The 27,160-nt window shown below is 61.4% G+C and overlaps 1 protein-coding gene across 1 annotated transcript in view; it reads right to left on the bottom strand.

Annotated features, from left to right (window-relative positions):
- Window positions 1–967: 967 nt before the first annotated feature.
- ITPR3 (inositol 1,4,5-trisphosphate receptor type 3) overlaps window positions 968–27,160 on the bottom strand; it is a 67,935-nt gene continuing 41,742 nt past the window's right edge. Inside the window, exons 22-58 of the mRNA XM_052648991.1 lie at window positions 26,742–26,941; window positions 24,376–24,505; window positions 23,801–23,858; window positions 22,483–22,648; window positions 21,219–21,383; window positions 21,069–21,143; window positions 20,556–20,681; window positions 19,383–19,505; window positions 19,099–19,299; window positions 17,855–18,106; window positions 17,533–17,658; window positions 17,296–17,421; window positions 15,934–16,054; window positions 15,237–15,427; window positions 14,551–14,699; window positions 14,309–14,417; window positions 14,096–14,186; window positions 13,821–13,990; window positions 12,547–12,721; window positions 12,211–12,395; window positions 11,875–12,075; window positions 11,619–11,729; window positions 11,096–11,191; window positions 10,873–10,974; window positions 10,709–10,795; window positions 10,078–10,188; window positions 9,783–9,975; window positions 8,531–8,656; window positions 7,922–8,094; window positions 6,908–7,072; window positions 6,068–6,260; window positions 5,520–5,624; window positions 5,307–5,434; window positions 4,453–4,618; window positions 3,716–3,876; window positions 2,296–2,457; window positions 968–1,711 (exon numbers count right to left, since the gene is read on the bottom strand). Coding sequence (XP_052504951.1) covers window positions 1,643–1,711; window positions 2,296–2,457; window positions 3,716–3,876; window positions 4,453–4,618; window positions 5,307–5,434; window positions 5,520–5,624; window positions 6,068–6,260; window positions 6,908–7,072; window positions 7,922–8,094; window positions 8,531–8,656; window positions 9,783–9,975; window positions 10,078–10,188; window positions 10,709–10,795; window positions 10,873–10,974; window positions 11,096–11,191; window positions 11,619–11,729; window positions 11,875–12,075; window positions 12,211–12,395; window positions 12,547–12,721; window positions 13,821–13,990; window positions 14,096–14,186; window positions 14,309–14,417; window positions 14,551–14,699; window positions 15,237–15,427; window positions 15,934–16,054; window positions 17,296–17,421; window positions 17,533–17,658; window positions 17,855–18,106; window positions 19,099–19,299; window positions 19,383–19,505; window positions 20,556–20,681; window positions 21,069–21,143; window positions 21,219–21,383; window positions 22,483–22,648; window positions 23,801–23,858; window positions 24,376–24,505; window positions 26,742–26,941 — 5,288 coding nt within the window. The 3' untranslated portion in view covers window positions 968–1,642. The remainder of the gene's footprint in view (window positions 1,712–2,295; window positions 2,458–3,715; window positions 3,877–4,452; window positions 4,619–5,306; window positions 5,435–5,519; window positions 5,625–6,067; window positions 6,261–6,907; window positions 7,073–7,921; window positions 8,095–8,530; window positions 8,657–9,782; window positions 9,976–10,077; window positions 10,189–10,708; window positions 10,796–10,872; window positions 10,975–11,095; window positions 11,192–11,618; window positions 11,730–11,874; window positions 12,076–12,210; window positions 12,396–12,546; window positions 12,722–13,820; window positions 13,991–14,095; window positions 14,187–14,308; window positions 14,418–14,550; window positions 14,700–15,236; window positions 15,428–15,933; window positions 16,055–17,295; window positions 17,422–17,532; window positions 17,659–17,854; window positions 18,107–19,098; window positions 19,300–19,382; window positions 19,506–20,555; window positions 20,682–21,068; window positions 21,144–21,218; window positions 21,384–22,482; window positions 22,649–23,800; window positions 23,859–24,375; window positions 24,506–26,741; window positions 26,942–27,160) is intronic.

The following is a 27,160-nucleotide window of genomic DNA, read 5'->3' on the forward strand; positions in this document are numbered from 1 at the left end:
CTCACGGCTCGGGAGTCTCGTCGGCCCTTCACAGAAAGGAAGCCTTTGTTTCTCTAGAGAGAGCTGCGGCCTGAGAAGGGATGCAGGTTGAGCATCCGCCCACCCTCCGGTCAGGCTCGGCGTCCCTGGGAGAGGAAGCACGGGTCTGCGTCTGGGCCTGAGAGGGGAAGGGGACAGGGCCTCTGGGCAAGGTGCTTCCTGCGCGGCCACGGGGCCCCCACCTGCCAGCAGGGGTCTGCCTGGCTCTTGGCAAGGTCTCGGGCTCCCTTTTGTTGTAGGCGCTCCCGGGGGAGAGCCAAACATAGTGGCAAGCACCGAAGAAGCCATCCTGTCCCGCCGCCAACAGAAAGCGGCAGCGCTGCATGGCAGAGGGCTGCGGAAAACCTGCTCGGCCCTCTGCCCCAACCTCATGGAACAGCCGCGTCATAGGTCAGCCCAAGGGGCAGGGCGGTGGCCGGCGGGACGCCTGGGGCCTTGGCTCTAGTTGGCCCAACGCTGGCAGCAGGTTCTGGGGGCGGCCACACGGCAGGTCCCAGCAGGGACACCGCAGGGTCACTGCGTGACTCCACAGAGCCTTAGTGCTCACCCATGGACCGCCACAATCCCACCTGAGCTTTCTTGTCAAGAACAGAGCTGAGAGCAGGGGTTGGCAGGGCCGACAGCACCCCTTGTTGGGAAGTGGAAGTGGGTTCTCAACCTCCTCTGTACCTGGATTCCTCACTGTGTTTACATAAAATAAAACACGTAGGATGATGACAGAAACCAGTTACACTGCAGTGCATTCTGTCCCGCAGTCGCGAGACAGGACAGCACTCAGCATCTCCCAAGAATGCACGGTGAGGCCAGGCCAGCAGGTGGGCTCAGACTGCCCTCTGCCAGCAGCTCCAGCCCCCAAGGAGCCAGTATCCTTTTCTAATGGACTAGATTTATTTATTTAAGGCAATTAACATATTAGTTCTCGGGCCAAAGGATTTGTAAAACATTACACCAAAAGGAGAAAACAGGCAGTGAAAACCAGCCCCTCCTGACACGCCCCAGCCCAGTCCCCTGGGCGTGTGCCCGTCCCCAGGAGGCCCAGGAGGAGCAAGGCTCCATGCTGCGGTCTCCTGTCCTCCCGGGGCTGTGCCCGCAAGGGTGGCCGGGCCCCGGACACTGAAGTCTACAGGGTCCACAGCAGGTCTGGGGCCCGGGGGAGGGGCGCAGCCCTGGGAAGGGCCGAGCCGGCACCATGAATAAGTTAAATAAAGCCCTAAAATCACTAGCAACAGCGTCACTGCGTCCCGCCAGAGGTGGCAGCGACCAAAATGTAGTGCTTGGAGTACAGAGGAGACCCCACTTCTGGTCACCCACCAGGAGGAACGCGAAGCGATGTCAGTTCCTGCTGTAAGGGACCAAGCAGCAGTGCTGCGAGGACGGACTCCTCTAAGGCACTACGGCGAGCGAGTCCCAGCGAGTTTCGGAGTCTTCCAGGGGCTCGGTCTGGGCAGGGCTGTCCGCTCTGTAGCTTCCCCTCCAGGCTGGCCTGGGGGGTCTGGCCGAGTGGGTTCTGGCAGTTGGGCGAGCGCCCAGCCTGAAGGGGTGGCCAGTCTCCCCAGCCTCAGCACTCCAGTGTCCCTGCGGCCAGTGGGCCTGCCGCGGCGGCTCAGCGGCTCATGCAGTTCTGCACATCCACGAAGCCCAGGCGCTGCCTGCGTTTCCTCTGCTCCGTCATCTGGGTTTAAACAGACGCCAGCGGTCGGGTCAGGCCGCCCAGAGCCCACCCTCCCCGCTGTCCCCGGCAGCTGGCCAAGGACCCCCAGGGTGCAGCAGGGCCGTCAGCCCCAAACCCTGGTCCTCAATTAGCGTTTCGCAAACACTGATTTGGTGCAGCTGGGAGAGTGCCCCACCTAAAAGAGGGGCTGCCTGACCGTATTTAGTCACTGCCAGATGGTGCAGAGGACACTGGGCAAGAGCGGGTGTTGAGAAGCGGAAGGAGGCCTAACTTCCCCATCACCCTAACCCATCAGCGCCTGGGCCAGAGTCTAGCAGCTGCAGGGTGGGGGTGAGGGGGCATGCGAGGGAGGCCCCACCTGCACGAGGTCGCGCTCAGCCCTGCCCGTCTGCCCTTCAGGGGCATGGGGGTAGGGGCCGCCTTGTCTCCCCTCCATCCAGCTCTCCAAGGGTCCCCGTCTTCCACCCCAGACCCAAGAGGAAGACCAGCAGGAAGAGGGCAGAGGAAGCAGAAAGGCCCCACCACCCTCCCCGCCTCGGCCACAGCCAGGGCTGCCAGCGGGGGCCAGGACGTAGGGGGCGCACCTGCTCCTTGAGCTCGCTGAGCTGGGCGGTGAGGTGGGACACCAGCTTCATGGTGGCGCTGAGCTTGTCCTGGAGGATGCGGATCTCATTCTGCTCCCCCTCCCCCTCGCTGCTCACCAGGGACATGGCCCGCATCCGGGGGAACCAGTCCAGGTTCTTGTTCTGAAAAACATCCCCCGTGGGGTGAACGCACTCAAGCCCAGCCCAGGAAGGCCTCTAGAAAAGCAGTCATGTGGGGGAAGCCTGCTGCCACACCCACGGCCAAATTACTCCCCAGGGACGTGTCATGGGAAAATCTGAATTGACCCGGGTCCTGCCCGCGGGGCCCGAGTGACCCTGTGCGGGCGGGAAGCATGGCACGGAGACAGGCGGACTTCCTCCAGCCCGTGTCTCCTCCTGCTGTGGCGCTGGGATCACGTTTACTCCTCACACCCTGCGAGGCGGAGGACGGGCCTCTGCACTCAGACCCGTCTCTCCTTCCTTCCTTCCTCCCGCCCCGCCCTGCCAGCGGGCCCCACACCCCAGGAAGGCGCGAGTCAGGCAGATGGCATGTTGAGGGGGCGAGCTCTGCCGGGGGCAGTGGCATCTGACACTCAGGCGAAACCATGCTTCCCAAGACTAAGAGGTGGTGGCGGGGCGGGGGCACCTGTTGCAAGCTGAATTCTCAGACCAACAGACAAACCTGCACTCAAGACCAGTCCAAATAGAGACTCAAAACACATACAGAACCCCCTTCCGAGTTGTTTTCTTTGCTTTTAGAGGCTGCAACCCCAGGTGGCACCAGTGGTAAAGAACCCACCTGCCAACGTAGGAGACATTAAGAGACGTGGGTTTGATCCCTGGGTTGGGAAGATCCCCTGGAGGAGGGCATAGCAACCCACTCCAGTATTCTTGCCTGGAGAATCCCATGGACAGAGGAGCCTGGGGGGCTGCAGTCCATGGGGTCACAAAGACTCGGACACGACTGAGCGACGAGCACGCACACTGCTGTGCAGCAATCTGAAGGAAGACTCCCTTCACCCTCCAGACCTCTGCTTCACTCACTCGCCACTGCACTGGACGGCAGTGATGGCTGATGTCTCCCGAGTCTGACAGCATGAAGCTCATCCAGGCGCCCTCTCGGCCTGCGACCACCCAGGCTTCAGGAAGCCGCCCTCCCTCTCGCCCCCAACAGAAAAGGCCCCTCAGAAAGGGCCATAGAGCAGTCGCCACAAGCAGGGTCGCCTGGCACCGGGCATCCACGGGCCCCAGACACCACCTGCACCCTCTGGAGGCTTTTTCCAGAGGCCCCCCCCCCGCTGCAGCACAGCAGGGTTGGGGGGCTCCGGAGGATCCAGCTCCAGCTGCTACCTGCCCCCTGCTGCCTCTGAACAAGGGTCCATAGCCGTCCCCCCGTGCCCCTCGCCCCCCAGGCCCTCACCTTGATCATCTGGGCCACGTAGCTCTCCGGCCCCGTGTAGTCCGTCTTGTTCTTCACGCGGACCAGCACGATGAAGTACAGATAGTTCCACATGTTGTGCTCGAACTTGATGTGCTCCTCGAACGACACAGTCTTGTTGTCAAACTTGTCCCTCTCCAGACCTGGGGAAGCAGCGGGTGGCAGTGAAGGCGGGCTTCCCGCCTCCGAGAGACACCCCATCCGAGAGCCCCGGCGGGCGGGCAGGGCCTCCTGACGCCGCGAGGGCACTGTTCTCGGGCTGCAAGTACTGATGAGGGCAGGTGACAGCCTGCTCTGAGCTACTGAGGTCGCTTCCATTTAAAGCAGCAGCCCCTGCCCTGCCACAGTGCCGAGGGGACCCTACAGACGCCAGGAGCCCAGGGCCGGGGGTGTGGGAAGGGCTTGACGAGGGGCCAGTTCCCACAGGGGACCCTGCTCCTTCACCCACAGAGGCCGGGAGAGGATGGGTTGGTGGGGGTAGGAAGGCCAGGCTGGTTTCCTCATCTGAGACCCAGAATTTAAAGGAAGGGTTTCGAGGCCCCTCCCTGCTCCCTCGACGACTCCGCACTTGGGCAGGGCTCTGTTCTCCCCAGTTCTGGGATAAGCGAACAGTCACCAAGCTGCCAGCCCGGGGCAGGGCTCCCTGGGGCCACAGGACCGAGGAAGGGCAGACTGAGGCTGCTGACAGCCACGGCCTCCTGGCGGGAGCCCAGCCTCACCGCAGATGAAGCACGTGGTCTTGAGAATCTCTTCCTTCTTCTGCTTCTCGCTGCGCAAGTCGGCAAAGGTGTCAATGATCACCCCAAAGATGAGGTTCAGCACGATGATGATGACGATGAAGAAGAACAGGAGGTCGTAGACCACTCGGGCGGGGAAGAGAGACTCCTGTGGGAGGGAGGCAGGGAGGCTGGGCCCAGCAGCTCCCAGAAGGAGTGAAGGCCCTGAAGACGGTGGAGAGGACCCGCCTCACTAGAGTCAGAATCGCCGCCAGAGCACTTGCGGGGACAGGGACTCAGCGGCTGCAAAGAGGCCCTCGAGGAGGAGTCTGGCGTGGGGGTGGCCAGGCCTCAGCTGTGCCCACCCCTGACCGCTGGGGAGGGGACAAGTGGCTCTCAACTCCTCTGCTGCCCTCAGGACACGTGATCTCATTCATTCTAGGGGACCCCTGGCCAAGGAGCAGCTTCTCACCCTCGTGCCACTGGGGACAGACTCATCCTGGGAACACGTGGCTGCCTGCACATGCTGCGCCAAACCCCGAGGCCTCTTCCCCACCCGGTCGCCCCAGCTGCAGGCCCGCCCACTGTCTGACTCACGGCTTTCCCAGCCTGAGAAAGCCGGGCGCCAAGGCCTTCCCTCAGAGCATCCACTGCGAGCTAGAGGGCTCCCACCGCGAGCTAGAGGGCTGGTCTGGGCTGGTGGGGCCGCGACGCAGCACAGCTACCCCGTAACTGCCCGGGAGCAGGGGGCACGCGGTGGGGTGGGGATGTGAAGGGGGGCGACTCGCTCCCCTGAACATGGGGGAGACTGGGCTGCCCTGCTGGCCGGGACCTGGGGGCGGGGCCGGGGCACTCACGTCTTTGGAGGGCTTGCGGAGGATGTCCCCCACGCCACCGCCGTTGCGCAGCCCGTGGTTCATGACGGTGACGATGCACATGAGCAGGGTGTCACAGGCCCGCTCCGTGCTGTCCGGCTCCTCGTCCTCTACAAGTGGAGCACGTGCTCAGCCCCGGCCAGGAGTCTGCATCCACCCCCACTGCACCCCACTCCTGAGACACACTGCCCTCACCTGCCAGGACCTCAGGCACAGAGACTCCTGAGTCACAGTCCACGTTGTCCCCACTGCACGTGTTCACAAACGTGGCAGCTCCGTGTGGCATCCCCAGGGGGTTGGCTGGAGGGGACAGGGTCACGGTCAGGAGGTCCAAGGACCTGGCCTCATCATGTCCCTAGTTCTGACTCCAGCATCACCTCCTCCAGGAAGCCTGCCCTGATGCTACCAGCTCCCCACTGTCGGGCTACAGTGAAGGGTCTACGTGTACCTGCCCCTGCAGGGTTGCGCTCCAAGGACAGGGGAGAGGCTCTGCACCCCCAGCCCTGGCACACGGGCAGCTCCCACAAGTACCAAGTTTAACCTGAACCACAGGGTCTGCAAACCAGAGTGACTCAAGCCTCTCCCACCCCCCACAGTCTGTCCCAGGGAAGAGGGAGGCAGGCTGGTGTGAATTAAGACTCCACCCAGAACCCAAGAAGAGAAACAGGGGGGCCTGGCGGGATAAGTGCTCCACTTGTACAGGCCTCTCATCCCCACCCCCACCCAGGAGAGGTGCCACAGACCTCTGGAGTGGTTGCCGGGCAGCCGGTCCACCTCAAGGATGAAGTCGTCCTTGAGGAAGAGGAAGCCGACGATGGAGAAGAGGTAGACCAGGATGAGGGCCAGCAGGGCCGTCAGCAGGATGGAGCGGCCGTTGCGGGTCACGCTCTTGATGACGTTGAACAGCGTCTCTTCACGGTAGATGAGGTCAAAGAGCTGCGCAGCAGAAAAGACACGGCTGGACCCACAGGCTGCCTGCTTCCCACTGGGTCCCACGTCTCCCCCAAAGAGGTCTGCGCTTAGGCGGGTGGAACCAGGCCCACGGGCCCATCAGGGGCGACATCTCCGAGGAGCCCCGAGTCCTAAAGCCCCAGAAGGAGGGGCCCCAGGGAAAGCATGAGTGGGGAATGAACACCAAGCGCGGCCGAGGAAGACGGCCAGCTCTGACGGCACGCTCGCTACCTGCAAGGACGCTCTACAGGACTGTCGTCCAGCAGCTCACTTCATCCTCACAGCTATTCTGGAGGACAGGTGCTGTTAATGATCCACGTTACAGAAGGGGAAACTGAGGCATGGGCAGTTAAGAAACCTGCCCACACAGCTAGGAGGGGCCACACTTGGATGCAAACCCCGACGGTCTGGCTCCAGGGTCCAGGCTTGAACCCCCACTGTACAGGGGAGATGGGACCATGAGGAGCCATCAGGTTTTGAAGGCCAGGCTGGGTCCAGCAGATGAGGACACGGGAAATCCTCTCCTCCCAGCCCAGCAGCAAGAGGCCTGGTGCTGGGGAACTGCCAGCAACAGGCAGGAAGCCCCAGCCGCCCGTCCTCCCTGCCCAGCCCCATCCCCACCAGGGCCTCACCAGGATGCTGTAGAAGAGCTCGTGGGCGAAGAGGCCCAAGACACTCGTCAGGATGTAGCCCACATGGTACAGGAACTCCATGTCCATGACCATGGCCTTATAGCCCCGGATGAAGGTGCCACGGTTGCCCACGAAGCTCACCACGAACACAATCTTGTTCGTCAGCTGTGGGCAAGTGCAGGGCATGGGGGTTGGTGCCCTACCTCCCACCCTGAACCCCCCACTCCTGGGGCCAGGCCCAGAGCAGAGGCCAGGTCTTCAGGAGAGTGGGTCTGAGCTGGTCTTGCTCAGCATGGGAGACATGGCATTAATAAAAATGCTCCCTGAAATGCTTTTGGAACTAGAATAGAGGAAGGCCCCTGGGGGACCCCAGCTTCAGGAAGAAGTGAAAAGTGAGTGTTAGTCACTCAGTCATGTCCGACTCTTTGCGACCCCATGGACTTAGACCACCACCAGCTCCTCTGTCCGTGGGATTCTCCAGGCAAGAATACTGGAGCGGGTTGCCATTCCCTTCTCCAGGGGAGTTTCCTGACCCAGGGATCGAACCCAGGTCTCCAGCAGATTCTTCATCGTTTGAGCCACCAGAAAGAAAGATGCAAGAAAAGAACAGGTCAGAGAAGAACACCCTTGGCCTTTATGATAATTAAGTTACAAAAAGGTACCCCCCACTTGCTTGAGGCACTTTATTTCTTATCTGTCAGGAAACTGTCATAACACATAAATCTTTGATGTCCTCAATGTGCCTTCAGGCAGTGCACAACTCTGGGTACCCAGCAGCCCTGAAGCTGGTGCCCCAAAGTGGCTCCTGGCTGGCTGGCTCTGACTGTCTGCTGCCCTGAGTTGTCCAGGAGGATGGAGAAGACAGAGTGGTCCCAACCTCGGGTCTGTAATGATCCCGGCGCAGGGCCCGAGGGATGGGGCAGAGCAGTGGCCAGTGGAAGGCAGCAGGCCCGCTTCAGGTCCAACTACGTGATGAACCCTGAGGGGAGGGGGCTGGGGTCCTCTGGCACTCACGTTGAGGGCACCCAGGATGTTGAGGGTGGGCCCAATGCCCAGGTAGTAGATGGAGCGCAAGATGAGCGCCACGATGAGGGGGCGGATGCTGTAGCGCTTGGTGAACAGGGCCGCGATGGAGAAGCAGATGAGGATCCAGAAGAGCAGCGAGATGAGCGGGGAGCCCAACACGCCTGGGGGCCCGGGAGCAGAGACAAGGCGGCTCACTCACACCCACCCACCCCACAGACCCCAGGAAGCCTCCCCCTTCCCGGGAGCCTTCCCTGTAAGTTGGCCACCCGGCTGCAGGGCTCCGCCCATCACCCCTGCCTCTCGAGGAAGTGTTGCTACCGCCTCCAGCTGCTGCTACCAAACTGCTCTCTGCCTTACATGTGTGTGTGCACGCTGTCTCCAGAGCGCACGGGCCCTGTCTGCCCTGGTGATAAGGTGCAGAACCCAGAGGGCAGAGGCACTGCCCTGGTGATAAGGTGCAGAACCCAGAGCAGAGGGCACTGCTCCCCATGCTGCACCCAGTCCCCTCGGGGCCTGGCTGGCCCCAAGGCCCTGCTCACATCACAGGAGGGGACATGGAAGGCCCAGGGCCCTCCGCCTGCCCTGAGGTGTCCTCACCTGTGGATGCGCCCTCCACATAGGGGTAGAAAAAGGCAATGATGATGTTGATAAAAACTGCCAGGTTGAAGGAGATGCTGCCCCAGAGAGTCATGCGGCGGGAGAACCAGTAGATGAGTGGCATGCCTGGGAGGCGGGGGCAGGTAAGGGGGGGTCCTTGGTTAATATCATCTGCCCACCCCATGCGGGGCCCACCAGCCTCAGGCCACAATTCAGGAGCAAAACATGATTGGGTCCCTCCTTGGGGTGGTGATGGGGCCCTCACCAGCAGGTAAGGGAGGCGTCAGAGGAGTGAGGAAGGCGTCAGGGGCGTGAGGGAGGCGTCAGGGGCGTGAGGAAGCAGTCAGGGGTGTCAGGGGCGTGAGGGAGGCGTCAGGGGCGTGAGGGAGGCGTCAGGGGCGTGAGGAAGCAGTCAGGGGCGTGAGGGAGGCGTCAGGGGCCTGAGGGAGGCATCAGGGGTGTCAGGGGGGCGTCAGGGGCGTGAGGAAGGCGTCAGGGGTGTCAGGGGTGTCAGGGGCGTGAGGGAGGCGTCAGGGGTGTCAGGGGTGTCAGGAGCGTGAGGGAGGCGTCAGGGGCGTGAGGGAGGCGTCAGGAGCGTGAGGGAGGCGTCAGGGGTGTCAGGGGTGTCAGGAGCGTGAGGGAGGCGTCAGGGGCGTGAGGAAGCAGTCAGGGGCGTGAGGGAGGCGTCAGGGGCGTGAGGGAGGCGTCAGGGGTGTCAGGGGGGCGTCAGGGGCACGAGGGGGGCGTCAGGGGCGCGAGGGGGGCGTCAGGGGCGTGAGGAAGCAGTCAGGGGCGTGAGGGAGGCGTCAGGGGCGCGAGGGGGGCGTCAGGGGCGCGAGGGGGGCGTCAGGGGCGTGAGGAAGGAGTCAGGGGCGTGAGGGAGGCGTCAGGGGCGTGAGGGAGGCGTCAGGGGTGTCAGGGGTGTCAGGAGCGTGAGGGAGGCGTCAGGGGCGTGAGGAAGCAGTCAGGGGCGTGAGGGAGGCGTCAGGGGCATGAGGGAGGCATCAGGGGTGTCAGGGGTGTCAGGGGCGTGAGGAAGCAGTCAAGGGCGTGAGGGGGGCGTCAGGGGCGCGAGGGGGGCGTCAGGGGCGCGAGGGGGGCGTCAGGGGCGTGAGGAAGAAGTCAGGGGCGTGAGGGAGGCGTCAGGGGCGTGAGGGAGGCGTCAGGGGCGCGAGGGGGGCGTCAGGGGCATCAGTGAGCAGCTCCAGCCAGTTTATCGTGCCCGCCCGCCCCGCCGCCCGCGGGTCCTCACTGCGGAGCTTGCGCTGCCACTCCATCTCGTTGTGCAGGAAGGAGGACTGGTCGAAGAAGTCGCTCACTTTGCTGCCCTGCTCATCCTGCTCGGTGGTGGTGAAGAGCCGGTGCTTGGTCTCCTCCGTCAGGAACTGGCAGATGCCGGGCACGGGGAACACGATCTGCTCCATGCTGCGGTCCTGCCGCACGATCTGGACGGACGAGGTTCCCGGTCAGCCCTGAGCCTCGGCCCCGCCCCCGCTGAGGGCCCGCCCTCGCTGACGGCCCCGCCCCATCACGCCCCCGGGCCCCACCTCTATCTGGGAGGTGTGGTTCTCATAGTAGGCCAGCGGGTCCTCCTCCTGCTCCTGCACCGGAGCTGAGGACTTGAGCATCTGCGACAGCTGCTTGTTGTTGAGGCTGAGCTGGGGTGGGGGTGCCCGGGTCAGGCCTGACAGACCCCGCCTCCGGGACTGAGCCTGCCTTGAGCTACACCGCAGTGAGTGACCCCCAGCTAGACCTGACCCAGCCCCAAAGGGGAGACAGTCCTGCGGGACAGTCAGGGCCCTTCACAACCCTGCCTAGGTGCATCCTGAGGTCCTCCTCCAGGCTTCCAGACCCGCCCCAGAACCAGGCGGCAGCCTTGTCCCCACTCCACTGTTCCGGTTACATCGGGATCACCAGGGCTGCTCCCACGGGTTCTCAGCCAGCATCTCCACCCCACCCCACCCCACCCCCGCCTCCATCCCAGATTCCAGCCGGGCTCTGAGGTCTCGCTCAGTCCTCAGCCCTGTCCCTAGGTCATAGCCCCGCTCTCAATTCCTAGCCTCACCCCCAGATACTATCCCATCCAATCTGCCGCCTAACCCCGCCCCTAAATATAAGTCCCGCCCCAGCTCAGCATTAGCCACGCCCCCCGCCCACCCCTGTCCTCCGGGCCCCCACCATGGAAGAGATGCCCTCAGCCTCCTCCTCTTGGATGCGCTTCACAGGCTTCAGGAGGTGCTGCAGCTGCTTGTTGTGCCTGGAGAGCTGGGAGGGCAGCAGAGTCATGGGGAGTGGCCGAGGGGTGGGTCCACCTGCCAGGGGTCGTGGGGTGGGGCTGGTACCTGCAGCGCCAGGATGTAGATGTTGTGGCCCACTTCACGGGGGCTCACGTCTGAGTTCTCACGCTCCTCTTCCTGCAGGTAGGCCTTCTTGATGACATCCACCTGGCGGGGCAGAGCCTGCTGAGTGCCCTCTTCTTGGGGCGCAGAGAGGACTGGGCCCTGACTGCCAGCCCAGCACACCCACCTGGGCCACCGCCCCACCTGACTACCAGCCCAGCCTCACCAGCTCCTGGGGCCGTAGGCTGATGAGGATGCGCTCGGCGTTTTCACTGTCGTGCCGGCTCTCCATCAGAGCCAGGAGCAGCTTGGAGGCATTGTCCTGGGGTGGAAGACAAGCCACAGTCTGAGGGCCCCCAACCCCTTCACTGACTGTTCCGTAACAGCCTCTGCCCACAAGTCTCATGGCCTTCTTGTTCCCCACTGACCCCAGGGCTTGCTGAGAAGGGAGCTGTGTGTCCAGGCCGCCTTCCCCCACTCTGTGGCAAGCACACCCACGCCCACACAGCACGCATGGACACGAGGCCCTCGGATAAACCCAGAGCATGCCCGCTTCTAGAGCAAGTGTACACCCAGCATGCTTGCTCATACGTGCACCCGTGTGCACAACAAACATGCATACATCACACACCTGCACGCCACCCATGCTCACACACGATACCCACATGGCACACAGACACAGCAAGCTAACATCACACACACCAGCATGCACACCTACGCACGCTCACAGGGGCTGCCCCGGGCCGCACCTTGAGCTGCAGCACCAGGTCCATACGGTACTTGCATAGGGGGCTGATGTCATTGAGAATCAGCGCGGTGATGATGTCTATGCCATTGGACTCGTGCGTCACGATGCAGGTCTGGCGGGAGGCAGGGGTGGGGATGACACGGGGCCCTGGGCCTCTCAGAACCCGTGGGAGCTCCAGGGGCTTGGGCCTGCCCCCTGCCCAGCCTGCTCCGCCCTCCCCGGGGTCCGCGTTACCACACGCGGCTGCCACGGCTCACCTGGTTCTCGTGGCAGGGCCCCTGACAGTACTCGGTGAGGGTCTCCAGGGTCTGGATGACGAGGCCCACGTTGTCCTCGTTGATGTAGAGCCCCAGCAGCCCCAGGCCGCCTGTGGTGCTGCCGCACATGATGTCCAGGAACTGCAGTGTCTCGCACACCAGGTTGTAGTTTGTCTTATTGTTCTGGCAGCGCAGGAAGTTCTGCAGAGCATGGGGAGGGATGCGCATGGCGCCGCTGCAGCACGGAGCGGGGGCCTGCCCCGGGACCCCAATCACGCGGGCGGGGTGGCGGGGCGGGGTGGCGGGGCGGGGCGGGGCGGCGGGGCGGGGCCTCACCTGCAGGTCCCTGTTGTGGTTCTCACACAGCAGCTGCAGAAAGCGCAGTATGGGCTGCATGATAAGCACGGACGTGCCCATCTCGTTGCTCTGTACGCGTTCACCCACCTCATGCCCCCGGTGCAGGCTGGGGCCCAACGCATAGCGGGATGAGGAGCTGGGCATCGAGAAGGAGGCCACACGGCCTGCAGGGTGAGGCCTGGTGAGGCTGGGGCTTCTGGGAGTGCTCAGACCTTCGCCCTCACCCTCCGTTCCCAAGCTCACAACTCAGCCCACCCACCTTGCCTCCCGCCCCAGTCCGCATCCCCGGGCCCGTCAGTCACCCCTGAGCCTGACCTTTGGAGGTGGGGTCTGCCTGCTCACGGTCCTCACGCGGCTGGCTGCCCAGGTCGCTCATGTTGACGGCCACTGTGGACTTGGTCTCCTGCTGGGCCCGCTTCATACGGTCGTGCAGCACCTTGAAGAAGCGCTCTGACTTCTTGTCGCTCGTCATCAGGTTGTAGAAGGATTTCTGGGGTGAACGCGGAGATGGAGGGGCAGGGCGCCTCAGCATTGGGCCTGGGTGCAGTCCCAGAAGGCTCCCTCCTGTGCTGCAGGGTCAAGGTGGGGGAGACAGACTTCCCGGCACCCTGTGCCTGAGGCCAGGGTGGGGACAGTTGAGACCAGCAGAGGTCGAGGCGGAGGGCTAGCGGCTGCCATGTGGGAGGCCTGCACGAGCTTCCTGCCCACTGACACCTGCTCTGGCTCCCCATCAGTTCCCCACACAGCAGCCAGAGGGGTCACTCTGAAGTCCAAGTCACATCCCTTCTCTGCTCAAAACCCTGCAGTCACCCCATCTCCCCAGAGGCAAGCCCAGGCCCAAGGGGGCCAGGAGGCCACGTGATGACCTGCCACCCCCGACCCCAGCGCCTACCGCCCCTCCCCCACCCCCTCTGGCCACAGGAGCCACTTCCCCTTCACAGCTTCCGACGCCTGCTCTGCCCCCTGCCCCCTGCCCCGCTTCTCCACGTACTCACTTCCAGGTCCTCATGCAAACGTTCCCCTCCCAGGGGCCTTCCCGATGACTCCTCCTAAGACTCCCCTGGCCCAGCACCCCCAAAGCCCCTTCTTGCATTATCGCCGTCCGCATGCTCTCGGTATTACATGGGGACTGCAGGTAGGGACTGCTGTCCCCACTAGGATACAAGAACTAAGGGAACATAGGTTCTGGCTCTTTGGTCCTAGAGCCTAGAACACTGCCAGGCACACAGAAGGCATTCACTCAACATAAACTTATCAGAATGAATGAACAAATAAATGAACAGAGATAAGACCATCAGAGAGAGCTTTTGGAGAAAGCAGGTTTTTAGTTGGATACCAAAGGCTAAGGAGCATGTGGGAGGGCAGGGAAGGAGGCCTGAGCAGAGGCTGCGAGGCAAGAACGGTGGACATAATTGGGGCAGAGATGGTGGGCAACAGGCCCAGGCCGGGATGGAGCAGAGCAGGGGTGTAGGATGGAAAAGGGCCACGTGACACAGAGCAGACACAGGAGGCAGAGCCGCCAAGTAGTTGGACTGGCACTGCCCTCTGGGGCTGGATGCCCGCCCACAGGGCCTCAGCGACTGGCACACCTGAATCTCGGTGTTGCCGCCATCCAGCAGGCGGATGGCCAGGCCGATGCTCTCCTGGAAGATCTTCTCGTTCTTGGTGCTGGTGATGAGGTCACACACCAGCTTGGTGGCCCCCTCCTTGTCCAGCCGGCACTGGGTGGCTGCAATCGCCGACCAGTCTTGGTCCAGGCCTGGAGGCAGGAAAGTCACTTAGGGAGGAGCGTGGAGGGAAGGGAAGGAAAGGCCTGGGGTGAACTGGCTCCCCAGAGGCCTAGCAGGGGGGACACAGGACTGACCGGTGCCCATGGGGTCCGGGAGGTCCCCCCTCGAGCTGGACTTCCGGTTCTGGAGGTAGTTTTGTAGCAGCATCTTGCGCAGCTGGTTGCCCTGCAGGGAAGGGAGCAAGGCCCATGGCAGCCCGTCTCCCCCTTTACCATCCAGCCAGGCGGTCCTGGCCCTGAGCCCCCCGTGGCCAGGCCTGCCTGGCACCCAGCCCTCCAGGCACTCACCCGGTCCCCGTACTTGGTCTTCTTCAGCAGCATCTGCTGCAGCGTCCTTAGCACCTTGACGCACAGCTTCTCCTCCGACTCCATAAGGTCCTTGGTGTGCTGGATCAGCCTGGCCGCATCGGAGGGGGCCGTGCTCGGGGCAGCCCCTTACCACCTGCACGGCCACCGCCCCCAACCCCCCAGGCCTTCCCCACCCTGGGCCGTTGTGCCCCTGCACCCCCGGGCCCTGGATCAGCACTCACTTGGACAGGAAGCCCCCGCTCTCGCAGCGCTGGTAGGCCTCACTGCCCTCTAGGAAGAGCAGCTCGGGCCAGTGCAGGACGTCCACCAGCACGGACAGCTCGGCCTGCACCAGGGGCCTCAGCCGCTCCTCCAGGGCAGTGATGATGTCCTGCGGTGGGCAAGGCGGGGTCACCGCTGGGCGAGCTGCAGGCCACCCAGGCCCAAGAGATGACCAGGACGTCTGTGGGCCCAGCACCAAAGGGGCCCACAGACTGACCGCCCTCATCTGAGGGCTCTGGGCCCGCAGAGCCGCCAGGCACAGAGTGGGACACCTGGCTGCTCGGAGCCCCCAGCACACCCTGGCCTTTCCCCCAGCCCCTCCTCTAGCTCCGTGCGGACCTGGGCAAGCCCCTCGCCCTCTCTGGGCCTCAGTCTTCTGCCACAGGAGGACAGTGACCCACCACGCCCCGTCTGGAAGCCAGTGAGACAATGTAAGGGTGAGAGAGAAACACGAAGGTGCTATCTCGAGCAAGAGGCGTCCCAGCCCCCTTGGTGAGAGCCAGCCCTGGAACGGAGCCCCTGCCCCTGGCGGCCCCCAGGATGGGACAAGCTAGCCAGCTCCCTCCGGGTGGGAATGGACAGTCCAGAAAGGACACCCCGAGCACAGGCCCGTCCAGAAGCAGCCCTGCCACAGCGCCCCGTCCACCTGCAGCTTCTCGATGATGTTCTTGTAGTCCCACTGGTTGGCTGTGGGCATGACACGGGGGAAGGCCCGCGTGGCCGTCTTGTAATTGGAGGCATTCCGCTGGGCGGCAGCCACACAGCTGGCGCCACTGCTGAGCAGTGAGCTGATGTGGGCATCCAAGTCCATGGGCAGCGAGATGGCCCGGCCCTTGGCTGAGGGGAGAGGGGTTGGGGTGCTGGAGGGCTGGCGGGGGCTCAGCCAGAAGGGCCAGGCTCAGGGGGGCAGGGCTGAGGGTGCTGGGGCCCCCACACTGGTCCCCACTTGGACTGAGGTGCCCTCTTCCCTTTTGGGGATAAAAAGAGGGAGTTCTTGCCTCTGTTTCCACCCTGGCTCCACGCGGACCCCTCCCCTCCACTCTACCCACCTCCCTAACAAGCTACAGCCTCCTTCCTGCCTCAGACCATTTGTAAGCCCAAAAAACTGTGCTTGAGGATATCTTCCAGCACTCTCCTCTGGGGAACTGACTCAGAGCAGAAAACAGCTTCTCTGGACTGCCAGATGCCAGTTAGACACCAGGGAGGACTTACTGAGCACCACCTAGGAGCAGCTGATGGACGAACGTGGGGATAAGGTATTTACTGGGAGGGCAGGCATCCCCGGGGCGGAGGCAGGGGAGTGGAGGGGTGGTGGGGGCTGCCCAGCGCCCCGGGACACTCACCCACCATGGCGAGGGTCCGGATGCAGGCCTCTACGGAGCCCTTGTGCTGCTGCTGCAGCCACGGACACTCGAGCAGCCGCATGGTGGACTGCAGCAGCTGTACCACGATCGTCTGGTGCGTCTGCAAGAGGCAACGTGCCTGCTGCTGCAGCCTGGCCCGCCCGCCTCCCTGGGCAGCCCCGCACCCCGGGCCCAGGCTCACCGAGTCTGGGTGTAGGGAGAGGGACAGGACCACCCATAGCTACCATGGGCCTTTGTGCCAGTTGGAAAAAAGCACCCCCTTTCCTCTCAGCAGTGCACAACCTGCCCAACTGTACATGGCACCCCTGTGAGAACTCCCCATGGTCCAGGCCCGGGGCTTATAACTATTGCTGACTCTTTTCTTCCTTTAAAAAAGTTTCCAATAAATTAAATGCTGTGGAAAGGGGAACTATTTACATGGTTCTAAACAAAAAAGTTATGAAAAGGAACACTTCAGGAATTCCCTGGCCGTCCAGTGGTTAGGACTCCTTGCTTTCACTGCTCAAGACCAGGGTTTGATCCCTGATTGGGGAACTAAGATCCCTCAAGTCACATGGCACAGCCAACATAAATAATAAAATAAAAATTAAAAAGGATTACTTCAGGGAGTCTTGCCCCCACCCGTGAACCTCTCACCCCACTCTCTCATTCTCTGCCCCGTAGCTGATAAGAGACAGGGAAAATTGATACATATCACTAAGTCCCAGAGGGGTCCGAGGGACCAAACCCATGTGTCAAACAAGCCCGTCCTGGCTGGGAGAGTGGGACCCAGCGCTTTCTTGCTACTCTAAGACACACTATCCCTGCTCCACTCTCAGCCCCTCTACCTACAGGCAGCACTCTGATTGGTTTCCTGCATGTCCTTCCGGTGTTTATGACTTAGGTGGCAGGCTCCTTCCTCAAGGGGCTCTGGGGTTGTGACCTGGCTCGAGTCTGAGGACTGACTGGGGGCCTATGACTCTCAGACATCCAATCCAACACCTGTTCACAGCCTAGAGCTCTTCTGCAGAGGAGCAAGGCCAACTTGGAAGATTCTTCGCATCCAACTCCCCTGCTTCAGCTCTGCCAGCCACTGTGGTAAGCATCACACCTTGTCTTTGGTGGGTAACGGCCACCCCCTTTGGTGTCCCTGGCCACCCCGAGACCCAGGCGAATCTAGGAATTCCTGATCTGTGGCAGTTCCCACTGTAATTCCCGACCCACAGAAACTGTGAGGTAATGCATGTTTGTGGGTTGGGGGCAATTTGTTACACAGCATTGACAACTAATGCACGGCAAGGGAACGTGAGTATGCACACTCTGGCTCCCCCCGCCCCGAAGCGGCCCGCAGCAGGCGCCCACCTGCAGGGAGGTGCTGTTCTCAGAGAACGGGGAGCTGAAGAAAGCGCTGATGGTGTCCAGCACGACGGTCAGCACGTACTTCTCCAGGGCGGGGTCAGCCAGGCGCCTCTCACGCTTGCTGCAGACCTGGAGTAGAAGAGAGCAATGCCTGGGGACCTCTCCACTCTCGCCCCATGACGGAGGCAGCCGGGCCCCCCTCCAGGCCCAGCTCGGGCCCACGCTCCCACAGGCACACACCCGAGCCATGTCCAGGGTGAAGTTCTCAAAGAGGGTCCAGATGTGGTTGCTGGTGTAGATCTCCTTCATCTCCACCTCCGTGTCCACGTAGCAGTGGTTCACGAAATTCACGTAGGCCATTTTCACCTGCGCAGGCAGGGCTGCGAGGTCAGGGCGCCAGCGGCACCCGGCCCTGGCCCCGGCCAGGCTCTCCCTTCCGTGCTTCTGCCCGACCTCCCCCGGCTCCTCTGCCAGCCTCCCCGCCTCCCAGCCCCGTCCCGCCCCTCCCCGAGCGGGACCGAGGGGCTGCCCCAGCCCGGCCCCCCGACGCTTGCATCCCCACCTCGGTGATGCAGTCCTCGTGTGTCACCACAGACACCACATCCTCCAGGGGCAGCAGGGACGTGCACTTGATCTCGGTGTAGACGTTCTTGCCCTCGGCGCAGGCGGCCAGCAGGTCCACCAGGGAGATGTGGTACATGAGGGGGCTGTGGTCCTCCACGCCGTCGCGGGCAGCCTTCATCATGTCCAGCAGGTGGGCCAGCGAGGCCTTGTCGTTGTAGAACACGACGACGTCGTCGCCTGCGTTGGTCAGCTGTGGGCAAGAAGAGGGCATGTCGGGCCCCTCGGTCCAGCAGGCCCGGGGCCCCAGCCCTCACCTGCCCTCCCCAGGGAAAGACGGGGGCTCTGAGCCTGGCCTGCACCCAACACGCAGGAAAACTCTCCCCTGCCTGAGTGTCTGGGGTTTCCTGGCCCTCGGGGCCCTAGGCTGGTATCTCAGACCCTCTGCTATCAGCTGGGACATCGAACTCCAGACCCAGGAAGGGCCTCCTTCCTCTAAGGAAAGAAATCCCCCTTGGGCTTGTCTCAGAGGCGCCTCCGCCAGGAAGCCTGCTGTAAGCCCGGCTCGTGCTGTCCTCCCCTGTGCTTCCACCGCTGTAATTGAAGCCCTCCAGGAGCTGCGTCCCTGTCGCGCCAGCAATTCTGTTCCTCACAGTTAATATAACAAGAGCAGTCAGGAATGAACCCCGCACGGCACTCCCAGCTCACCAATTAAGTTCCTCATTCTCCCTCTGGCATTTGCTCCTTTCTCTCCCTGCCCCTCCCCAGGCTGCAAGATGCTCCGGGGCAGACAGCATGTCTGTTCCAGATTTAGGCTCAGCCCCTCATTCTTCATTTCTTTACTGAGCACCTACTATGCGCCAGACACCGGGGCCCTGGCCACATGCACGTGGTCGTGTTCTACAACGCCCTGGCAAAGGCTGTGACCCGGCCCCGCTGCGGCGCCTGCCCGCAGAGCTCATCCTGGAGTGGTTTCGCCCAGGGGTGCACGGCGCCTGGCACGCAGCAGGTGCTCCGTGACTTGTAAATCAACATCGAGGAATGACAAGCGAAGGAATGGACGCCTGAGCTCTCTCAGGCCTCTGACCTGAATTCCACCAGGCACCTGAGCTCCCGCGGGCCCAGCTCTGTTAGGCCGCAGCCCGAGTCCTGCTCCCCCAGCCTCAGCGTCTCAGTCCTGTCCCCGTGTGCCCCCAGCACCCCCCTGCGACCCGCCCGCCGCCGGAGCGCCGCGCGCGCCCTCACCTCGGTCATGACCATGTCCTGGCACTTCTTGACGTACTTGCCCTCGGCCTTGATGACGGTGTGCAGGAAGTCCAGGTACTGCACGTGGCGCCCGTGCGTGGCCAGCAGGTGCACGAAGTGCTGCAGCACGGGCTCCCCGACCTCGGAGCAGAGCTGGTAGTTGTTCAGGAAGATGTGCTGCAGAGTCTCCGCCTCCAGCAGCTGCGGGCGGGCGGGCGGGGCGGCCGTCAGAGAGGGGCGTCTGGCGCTCGCCCCCCGCCCGCCGCCTGACCCCGTGCCCTCACCCCCGGCGTGAGGAAGAGGTGCAGGTGCTTGTGCAGCAGGGCCTGGTTGCCGGGGTTGCCCGCGCAGAACTTCTGCAGGAACTGGTGTGTGTAGCGCAGGATCTCCATCATCTTGGCGTCGCCCTGGATGTGGAGAGCAGGGGAGAGGGTGCCCAGGCCAGGCCCAGTGTGGGGGTGGGTCAGGGCTCAGCACTGGGACCCCAAAGTGGCCAGGTTCAAGGTGGGTCAGGAGATGGAGATGTGGGAGGAACTGAGGGTCAGAGCCTGAGATGAGGATGGAGTCGGGGAGCAAGGCTAAGGGGTCAGGTCAGGTGAACACTGAGGGGGTGTCAGAGCCTTAAACCTGGGGGCGGATCAAGATCACCGTGAGTCATAGGAAGGGGTCTATGGTTGAGATGAAGCTATGTTTGGAGTCAGGGGCCAGGGTGGGCTTGGGGACAACCAGGGTAAGGCTAGGGTGAAAACTCAAAGTCGGGGGTCAAGGAAAGGCTGGGGTCAACGTTGGTCAGGGTAATGAAGCTGAGGGTGGGCTTCCCTGGGGACTCAGTGGTAAGGAGTCCACCTGCCCATGTAGGAGACACGGGTTGGATCCCTGATCAGGAAGATAACCACCTGCCAAGGAGCAACCCAGCCCGTGCTACCCAACTGCTGAGCCTGTACCCTGCCACCCGGGAGCCACAAACACTGGCACCCAGCGCTGCAGCTCCTGAAGTCAGAGCGCCCTGCAGCCCGCGCTCCTCAACTAGAGAAGCCGCCGCAACAAGAAGGCCGAGCAGCACTACCAGAGGGCAGCCCCCACTCACGGCAACCAGAGAAAAGCCACGTAGCAGTGAAGACCCAGCACAGCCAAATTAAAAAAAAAAAAGAAATTTTTAATGAAGCTGGAGTATGAGGATTAGCGCAGAGAGCGAAATAGAAGCTAGGGTCAAGGTCATGAACCAGGGCGAGGCGGGAGTCAATTCAAGGTCCAAGTGGATCAAGATGAACGGTGGAAGGTCAAAGGTCAAGAATACTAAGATTGGATTCAAGGGTCTCGGTATGTGGGGCAGGCCAAAATAAAAGGTCAGGGTGAGGCAGGTCAGGTCGGCATCAGGGGTCAGTGTGTGGTTTGGGTTGGGTGTGGGTTCAGGGTGCAGCTGCCCTGGGGAGTCAGAGGTCAGAGGCCGGGCTCACCTTGTCGTAGGGGACCTGCAGCAGGTCCAGCATGACTTTGTGGGCATCCATGTTCTTGAGCAGCCGCTGCTGTTTCTTCCTCATCTGCTCCCCCACGCCACACATCTTGTTCAGCCGCTCCAGGATCTGCGGGGTGGGGGGAGGGTGAACCCAGAGCCCCTGCCCACTTCCTCAGGCTTCCCCAGGGCCAACCGCAGCAGAGCCGCAGCTCCCACGGGGCCAGGAAGAGGGAAGGGGGCCGCAGCCACTGAACCCGATCGACACAAGGCCGCAAGCACGGAAAAGCCGATTCCACTCGCACAAGTCAACAGAACAACTTGACTGTGAAGTGGAATTTCACTGAACTCCTTCAGCTTTAAAATAATTCCCTCTGGACCTTGGCAGGGCTGTGTTTAACACTCGGGGAATGCTGGAGGATTTCCTGCAAGCCAGCTGGAGTTGAGGCAGGGGCGGCGGCATGGGGCCTCCGGGGCCGGGGGCCCACAGACCCACCCCCGGAACACAGCCACTCACGCCCTTGACGATCTGGTAGTTCTCGCTGCTCTTCTCCCCAGGCGGGTGCAGAAAGCCCTCCTCGTCTGTGGGCCGCTGGGGGAACGGGGGAGCGGGGTCAGCCAGGCCCGGCCTCCCAGGGCCCCGCCCTGGGCCCCACACCCCACGCACCTGCTTCTTATCTTTAGCGGGGCCGGCCTCCCCCTCCTCGCCCTTGCTGGTGCCCTTCTTGTCCACCCACAGCTCTGACTTCTCCACCATGGTCCGCAGTCGGTCCAGCTCAGACTTGATCACCTTGTAGTTCTCCACGTCCTGGGCCGAGATCAGCAGCTGCACCTGAAGGTCAACCGCAAGCGTGCCTGGTGAGATGGGCACCCCCAAGTCCACGGCCTCGTAGAGACGCCCAGCACTTGCCCTGTCCAGGCCTCTCCTCTCCACCCCTGCTCCTCTCCACTGAGCCAGATCCGACTTGGTGTTTATGGCTCTGCTCTAAGTCCACCGCCTCCAGGAAGCTTTCCCTGATTGGCCGCAGACTTCCCTGCATCCCTGGTCATGAGCTATCTCATCACCTGGCTTCAGTTACTCAGCGGCTCATGTCACATGCTGCTGTGGCCTGTCACCTGTTCACACAGAACAGAACGGTGCAGAGCAAAGCATACTGACATCACCGAGTGCTGGGACCTGAACCCTGACTCCGTCACCGCCTCACTTGCTCTGGGTCCATGGGTAAGGGAGGAAAGCTCCCCCGGGCCTCAATTTCCCCCATCTGTAAAGCGGGAATGAGAGTCAAAATCCTGCTGTCAGGCTGCTTGGAGAATTCCACGAATACAGACCCAGTGCTCAGCGCCTGGGGCCTAGCACACCTGTTAAACACCAGTGCCCTCTCACTGGGAGCTGTCAAGACTGCGTGACATCACAGAGACAAAGCCAATCCCCTTGGTAAGAGGTGACTTTGTGCCAGGCATGATGTGAAATAGCAAAGGTGCCCATGGTAGAGTTCGCAAACTAGAATGTGCTGTTTGCCTCATAAGACATGACATCAGGCCCGGAGTCAGGCTGAGAGGAAATCAAAGTTGTCAAGACTCAAGGCGGTGTTACCTGCAAGGAGCTCAGCAAGGCCAGACCCCAGGGATGTATCTCAAGCTGCCCCATCCTCGATTCCCCCACCCAGCGCTCAGTGTGTGGCCAGGGCCGGGTGACCCTCTGGCCCCCAGGAAGACTTCTCAGGCCTTCCTCCCCAAGGGCTGGGTGCTCCATCGGGGGAGGGGGGAGCACCTCCCTGAGAGCTGGGTGCTCCATCGGGGGGGAGCACCTCCCCAAAGGCTGGGTGCTCCATCAGGGAAGAGGGGGAGCACCTCCCCGAGGGCTGGGTGCTCCATGGGGGGGGAGCACCTCCCCGAGGGCTGGGTGCTCCATCGGGGGGAGGGGGGCGCACCTGCTTGAAGGTGTGCATGACCTCCTGGCGCTGGCTGAAGTGCTTGAAGAGCAGCTGCAGGGCCCCTGAGACCAGCGGGGCGTAGTCGTGCATGGTGAGGTGGATGAGCACGCGCAGCAGCATGCGCCCGCCCTCGTCGTCCACCTCCAGCATGCTGCTGGTCTTCCTGCGGGGAGGGGAGGGTGTGACGGTCAGGGGATATGCAGGCTCCCCGCCACCTGCCAGACAGCCAGGGCACCGTGTCCCCCTGCTGACTTTGCAAACAGCCACCACCATGAGCACCTCCGGGATCGCCGTGTCCCCTGAGAGCCACACGATGCCCTGCGGGGATGCAGCTAAGCCCAGGACTCTCACAGGAGACCCACAAACCCCCCCCAAATGATTCACGGAAAGAGGCTCAGGCCACAAACAGAGGTGAGGGGAAAGCTGATCTTTCTTTTCACCAACCTCCCACCAAAATGTAGTGTTTCCTTCAGTGAGAAAAATGAGCAGTACCTGTGACTCTGTCACCAATATAAAAATCACAGATGCTTTCCTATCACTTCAGAGTTGTTACAGAAATTGCAAAATATTTACATTCATCACGACTTCAAAGGAATGGTACTAATTACACCTCCGGTGCGGACTGTTATTTCACGTGTTAATAAAGAAGCACACATATAACTGTCACTTCAAATTTGTTTTCTCCAATATTTTGATAACTGCATCCCAATGCCACTGATTTCCTTTGTAATAATCCTATGTGCATTGCATTCTGAATTTTAAAATGCTACTCCAGGAACTCCCTGGCAGCCCAGTGGTTAGGACTCTGTGCTTTCACTGCCGAGGGCCTGAGTTCAATCACTGGTGGCAGAACTAAGATCTTGTAAGCTGTGCAGCGTGCCACAAATTTAAAAAAATAAAAACTCCCTGGGAAGGGAGCCAAAGGGTTCACCAGACACCAAGGGTACGGCACAGAAATAGTTAAGAGCCCCCAGCTCCTGGAGTGACGCCCACCCCCTTGAAGAGCAGCCTGGCCTCCCTGCTGTGGACACAGGGAGGCACCTCCGGCTACCTGGCCCAGCTCCTGACAAATAAACAGGCACAACTGCCCTGAGTGCAGGCAGGGGATGGCCAGAATGACACTGGGACCCAAGGAGCCCCAGTATCACTGGGTTTAGGCAAGCAAGGGAAAGTCAGAGCACAAAGCCGGGGAACCTCTACCCCAAGGCCTGGCAAGGGTCTGCAGGAAGATTAACCAAGGAGTGAAGGGTCTCCAGCCTGTATCCTCATCACCCACCCAACCCCACCCACACCGCCCGCTCACCCCCAGCCTCACCCCACTCCAAACATGGCCTCCGCCTGCTCCCCAATGCGGTCCAGGTTCATGTTGGCGGCTGCAGGGAGTAAGAGGGGGCAGATGGAGGCTGGAGGCTGTCCACATGCAGGACAACGGGGAGCACGGGGAGGGGGAGCAGGGTGACGCCAAGACCTCCTGTGCCTCCACACTGGCCGGGCGGCCGCCCGCCGCTCTGCCTGCCTCTCCTGGGGGTGGAGGCGGAACCGCCCAGGGCAGGGACCCGTGGGGCAGCCCACAGACCTGCAGGCGCGAGCGGGATCCTGGCTGGGGGAGCAGGCCTGGCTCAGCCTCTCACTGACGATGGTCGTGGGCAAGCCCCTGCCTCCCGTGGGCCTCAGTTTCCCCATTTAGGAACTGGAGGGGATGACCCCTGCCCTGCTCCCTCTCTGGGACGGGTAAGTGGGACAACGGGGAGGAAAGGCCCTTGCAGCCTGGGAAACGAGGGCAAGGTAGGGGCGCTGGCCAGAGGTGGCCCCAGACCGCAGCCCCTTGTGGTGCATCAAGTTACGCAGCCTCAGCCTGAAGTTGGGGTGAAGGGAGGGGCGGGGGCTCACTGGTGGAGTCGAAGGCAGGGGCCGTGCCATCGGCCCCACTGTCCTGCATGGGAAACACCTCCACAAACTCCTTCTTGAAGACGGACAGCAGGTAGGAGATGCGGTAATCCAGGCGGACGTTGAGGATGAACTGGAGAAGGGGGGAGGATGGGGTGAGGACAGGTCTGAGACCAAGCTCGTGGCAGGAGTGAGGGGCCACCCCGGACGAGCCCTGGTGCTGGGGAGGCCCTGCACGGAAGCATGGGACTCCGTGGGCCATCACAACCAGGGCAGCGAGACCCCTCTCCCCTGGGAAAGCAAGCCGGCACAGGCGCATGGAGGACTGTCTGGAGGGTCCTCAGAAAGCTACAAACAGAGCTGCCATACGGTACAGCAATCGCACTCCTGGGGATGCACCCAGACACAACTGCAGTTCAGAAAGATGCAGGCGCCTCTGTGTTCACAGTGGCACTATTCACAGCAGCCAAGACAAGGAGGCAACCAGAAGGCCGATCAACAGAGGGATGGATAAAGAAGATGTGGGTGGGTGTGTGTGTGAGTGTGTGTGTGTGTGTGTGTGTGATGGAGTACTGAAGTGAAATCGCTCAGTCGTGTCCGACTCTTTGCGACCCCATGGACAGTAGCCTGCACCAGGCTCCTCCATCCATGGGATTTTCTAGGCAAGGGTACTGGAGTGGGTTGCCATTTCCTTCTCCAGAGAATCTTCCTGACCCAGGGATCAAACCCAGGTCTCCCACATTGATAGACAGACGCTTTACCATCTGAGCCACCAGGGGACCGACTCAGCCATAAAAAAGAATGAAACGATGCCGTTTGCAGCAACATGGATGGATGTAGATAGAGATCATCATAATAAATGAAGAAGCTCAAGCAGACAAATACCATATAATACCACTTAACTGTGGAAACTAAAAAACACAAAGGAACCTACCTATGAGACCGAAACAGTCTCACAGACAGAACAGACTTGTGGTTGCCAGGGGGAGGGGAAGTGGGGGAGGGAGGGAGTGGCAGTTTGGGGTTGCACATTATATTATATGTAATATAATACTGTGTTATATAATACATATTACACGTATATTATACATTACATTATATGTAATATAATTACATGTAACATAATATATGATGAGAGATAATAGATGTAGATAATATATTATATACGTATATAATATATGGCAAACTATTATGTGTAGAACGGACGAACAACAAGGGCCTACCGTATTGTATAGGGAACTACATTTACTATCTTGTGATAAGCCATAGTAGAAAAATATATAAAAAGAATGTATATATGTACATATAACGGAATTAAGGAGAAATTAATAACATTATAAATCAACTATACTTCACGAAAACATATAAATAAAGACTCCTCCTCCCAGGGAGGTCCAGGGCGCCTGTCCCCGGCTCCTGCCCCACTGGTGGGGGTGGTACCTCCTCTCAGAACAAGGCAGACACCCCCCATCCCGGCCCACTCAGGCACTCCTTCCCAGGCTGGACGTGGACAGGGATAGGAAGGAAGCTCCCCAGATCCAGAGGACTGCGGTCCTCCCACCCCACTGTCAGACAGACCCTGGGCTTCCCAGGAGCCAAGGAATGTAGGGGAGCAGGGGAGGCCACTGCAGGGTGGGCTGACGACACAAGTTTCAGGCTCCTCCGCTGCCTCTTTCCTCCGTGTCAAGGGGCACAGAGCCTCAGGCCACGCCCAGGACTCAGATCTGATAGCCCCCAGCCCCCGAAACGAGTCAGAGGCCCCCTTTTCTGACTCTCCTAAGCAGACCCTGCCCAGACAGGGTCCCCAGGAAGGGCACATCACCCTTCCCACCCCCTGGTGGCAGCACAGCAAAAGCAAGGGTCCTTCTCCCTCCTCAGAACCCGTCAGCCCCTTCCCCAAGTGCTGCTGGGGACGTCAGACCAAGAAGAAGGCTGACTGCATCCACCCCACCATGAAATGGGCTCTCAAACCTCTAGCTCTGCCTCAAAGTCTGTGTGACTGCAGGAAAGTTCTTTCCCCACTTCCCTTTCCTCGTCTGTATGACAAGGGGACACAGCCCAACCTCAGTGCATACCAGGACCACCGGGAGGGCCTCTCACCACACAGACTGCGGGCCCGGCCTCCGGCATCTCTCATCCATAAATCTCGGGCAGGGCCCAAGAACCTGCATTTCTAAGTCCCCAGGTGAGGCTGATGCTGCCAGCCAGCGGACCACACTTTGAGAATCACTGGGCTAAACGGCTCCGTGTGGAGCCTCCCAGCACGAGATGCTGTACTCTGAGGGGCTCACCTCACCAACCCACCCAGACCTGCTCCCCGCCCCCCGGCCTCTTCCCAACACGCCCCACCACACTCCTGGCCCTGCCACCTGCAGTATTTCCAGGATCTTCAGCTTGGTCTCCATCACCACAATGTCCTCATTCTCCTCAAACTTGCTCCTGTCCAGCGGCTCAGGGGCCCCGGCGCCAGCAGGCAAGCTGGGGCCACCAAAGACAGACTGCTTGCGGTTCAGCACCATGGTGGACATCATGTGCCCCACGCCCTGGATGGACCGCCGCACATTCTTGCCTGTGAGACAGGGAGCAGGAAGGGGGTCACGGAGGGTGCATGACAGGGGCACCTGGTCTACCTCTGTCTCCATCATCTGCAGGGCAAAGCCACCCTAAGGCAGGGGCAGGGGTAACCTAGGAAGACTTCCTCGAGGAGGTGAGCTATCCCAAATCTGCGAAAAGGAGGGAGGGCTGAGCAAAGGTGAATTGTGTGGGGAGATCAGTGAGACTCCTCTGG

This window comes from Budorcas taxicolor, chromosome 11, assembly GCF_023091745.1.
Source record: "Budorcas taxicolor isolate Tak-1 chromosome 11, Takin1.1, whole genome shotgun sequence".
In the NCBI taxonomy this organism is placed as follows: domain Eukaryota; kingdom Metazoa; phylum Chordata; class Mammalia; order Artiodactyla; family Bovidae; genus Budorcas; species Budorcas taxicolor.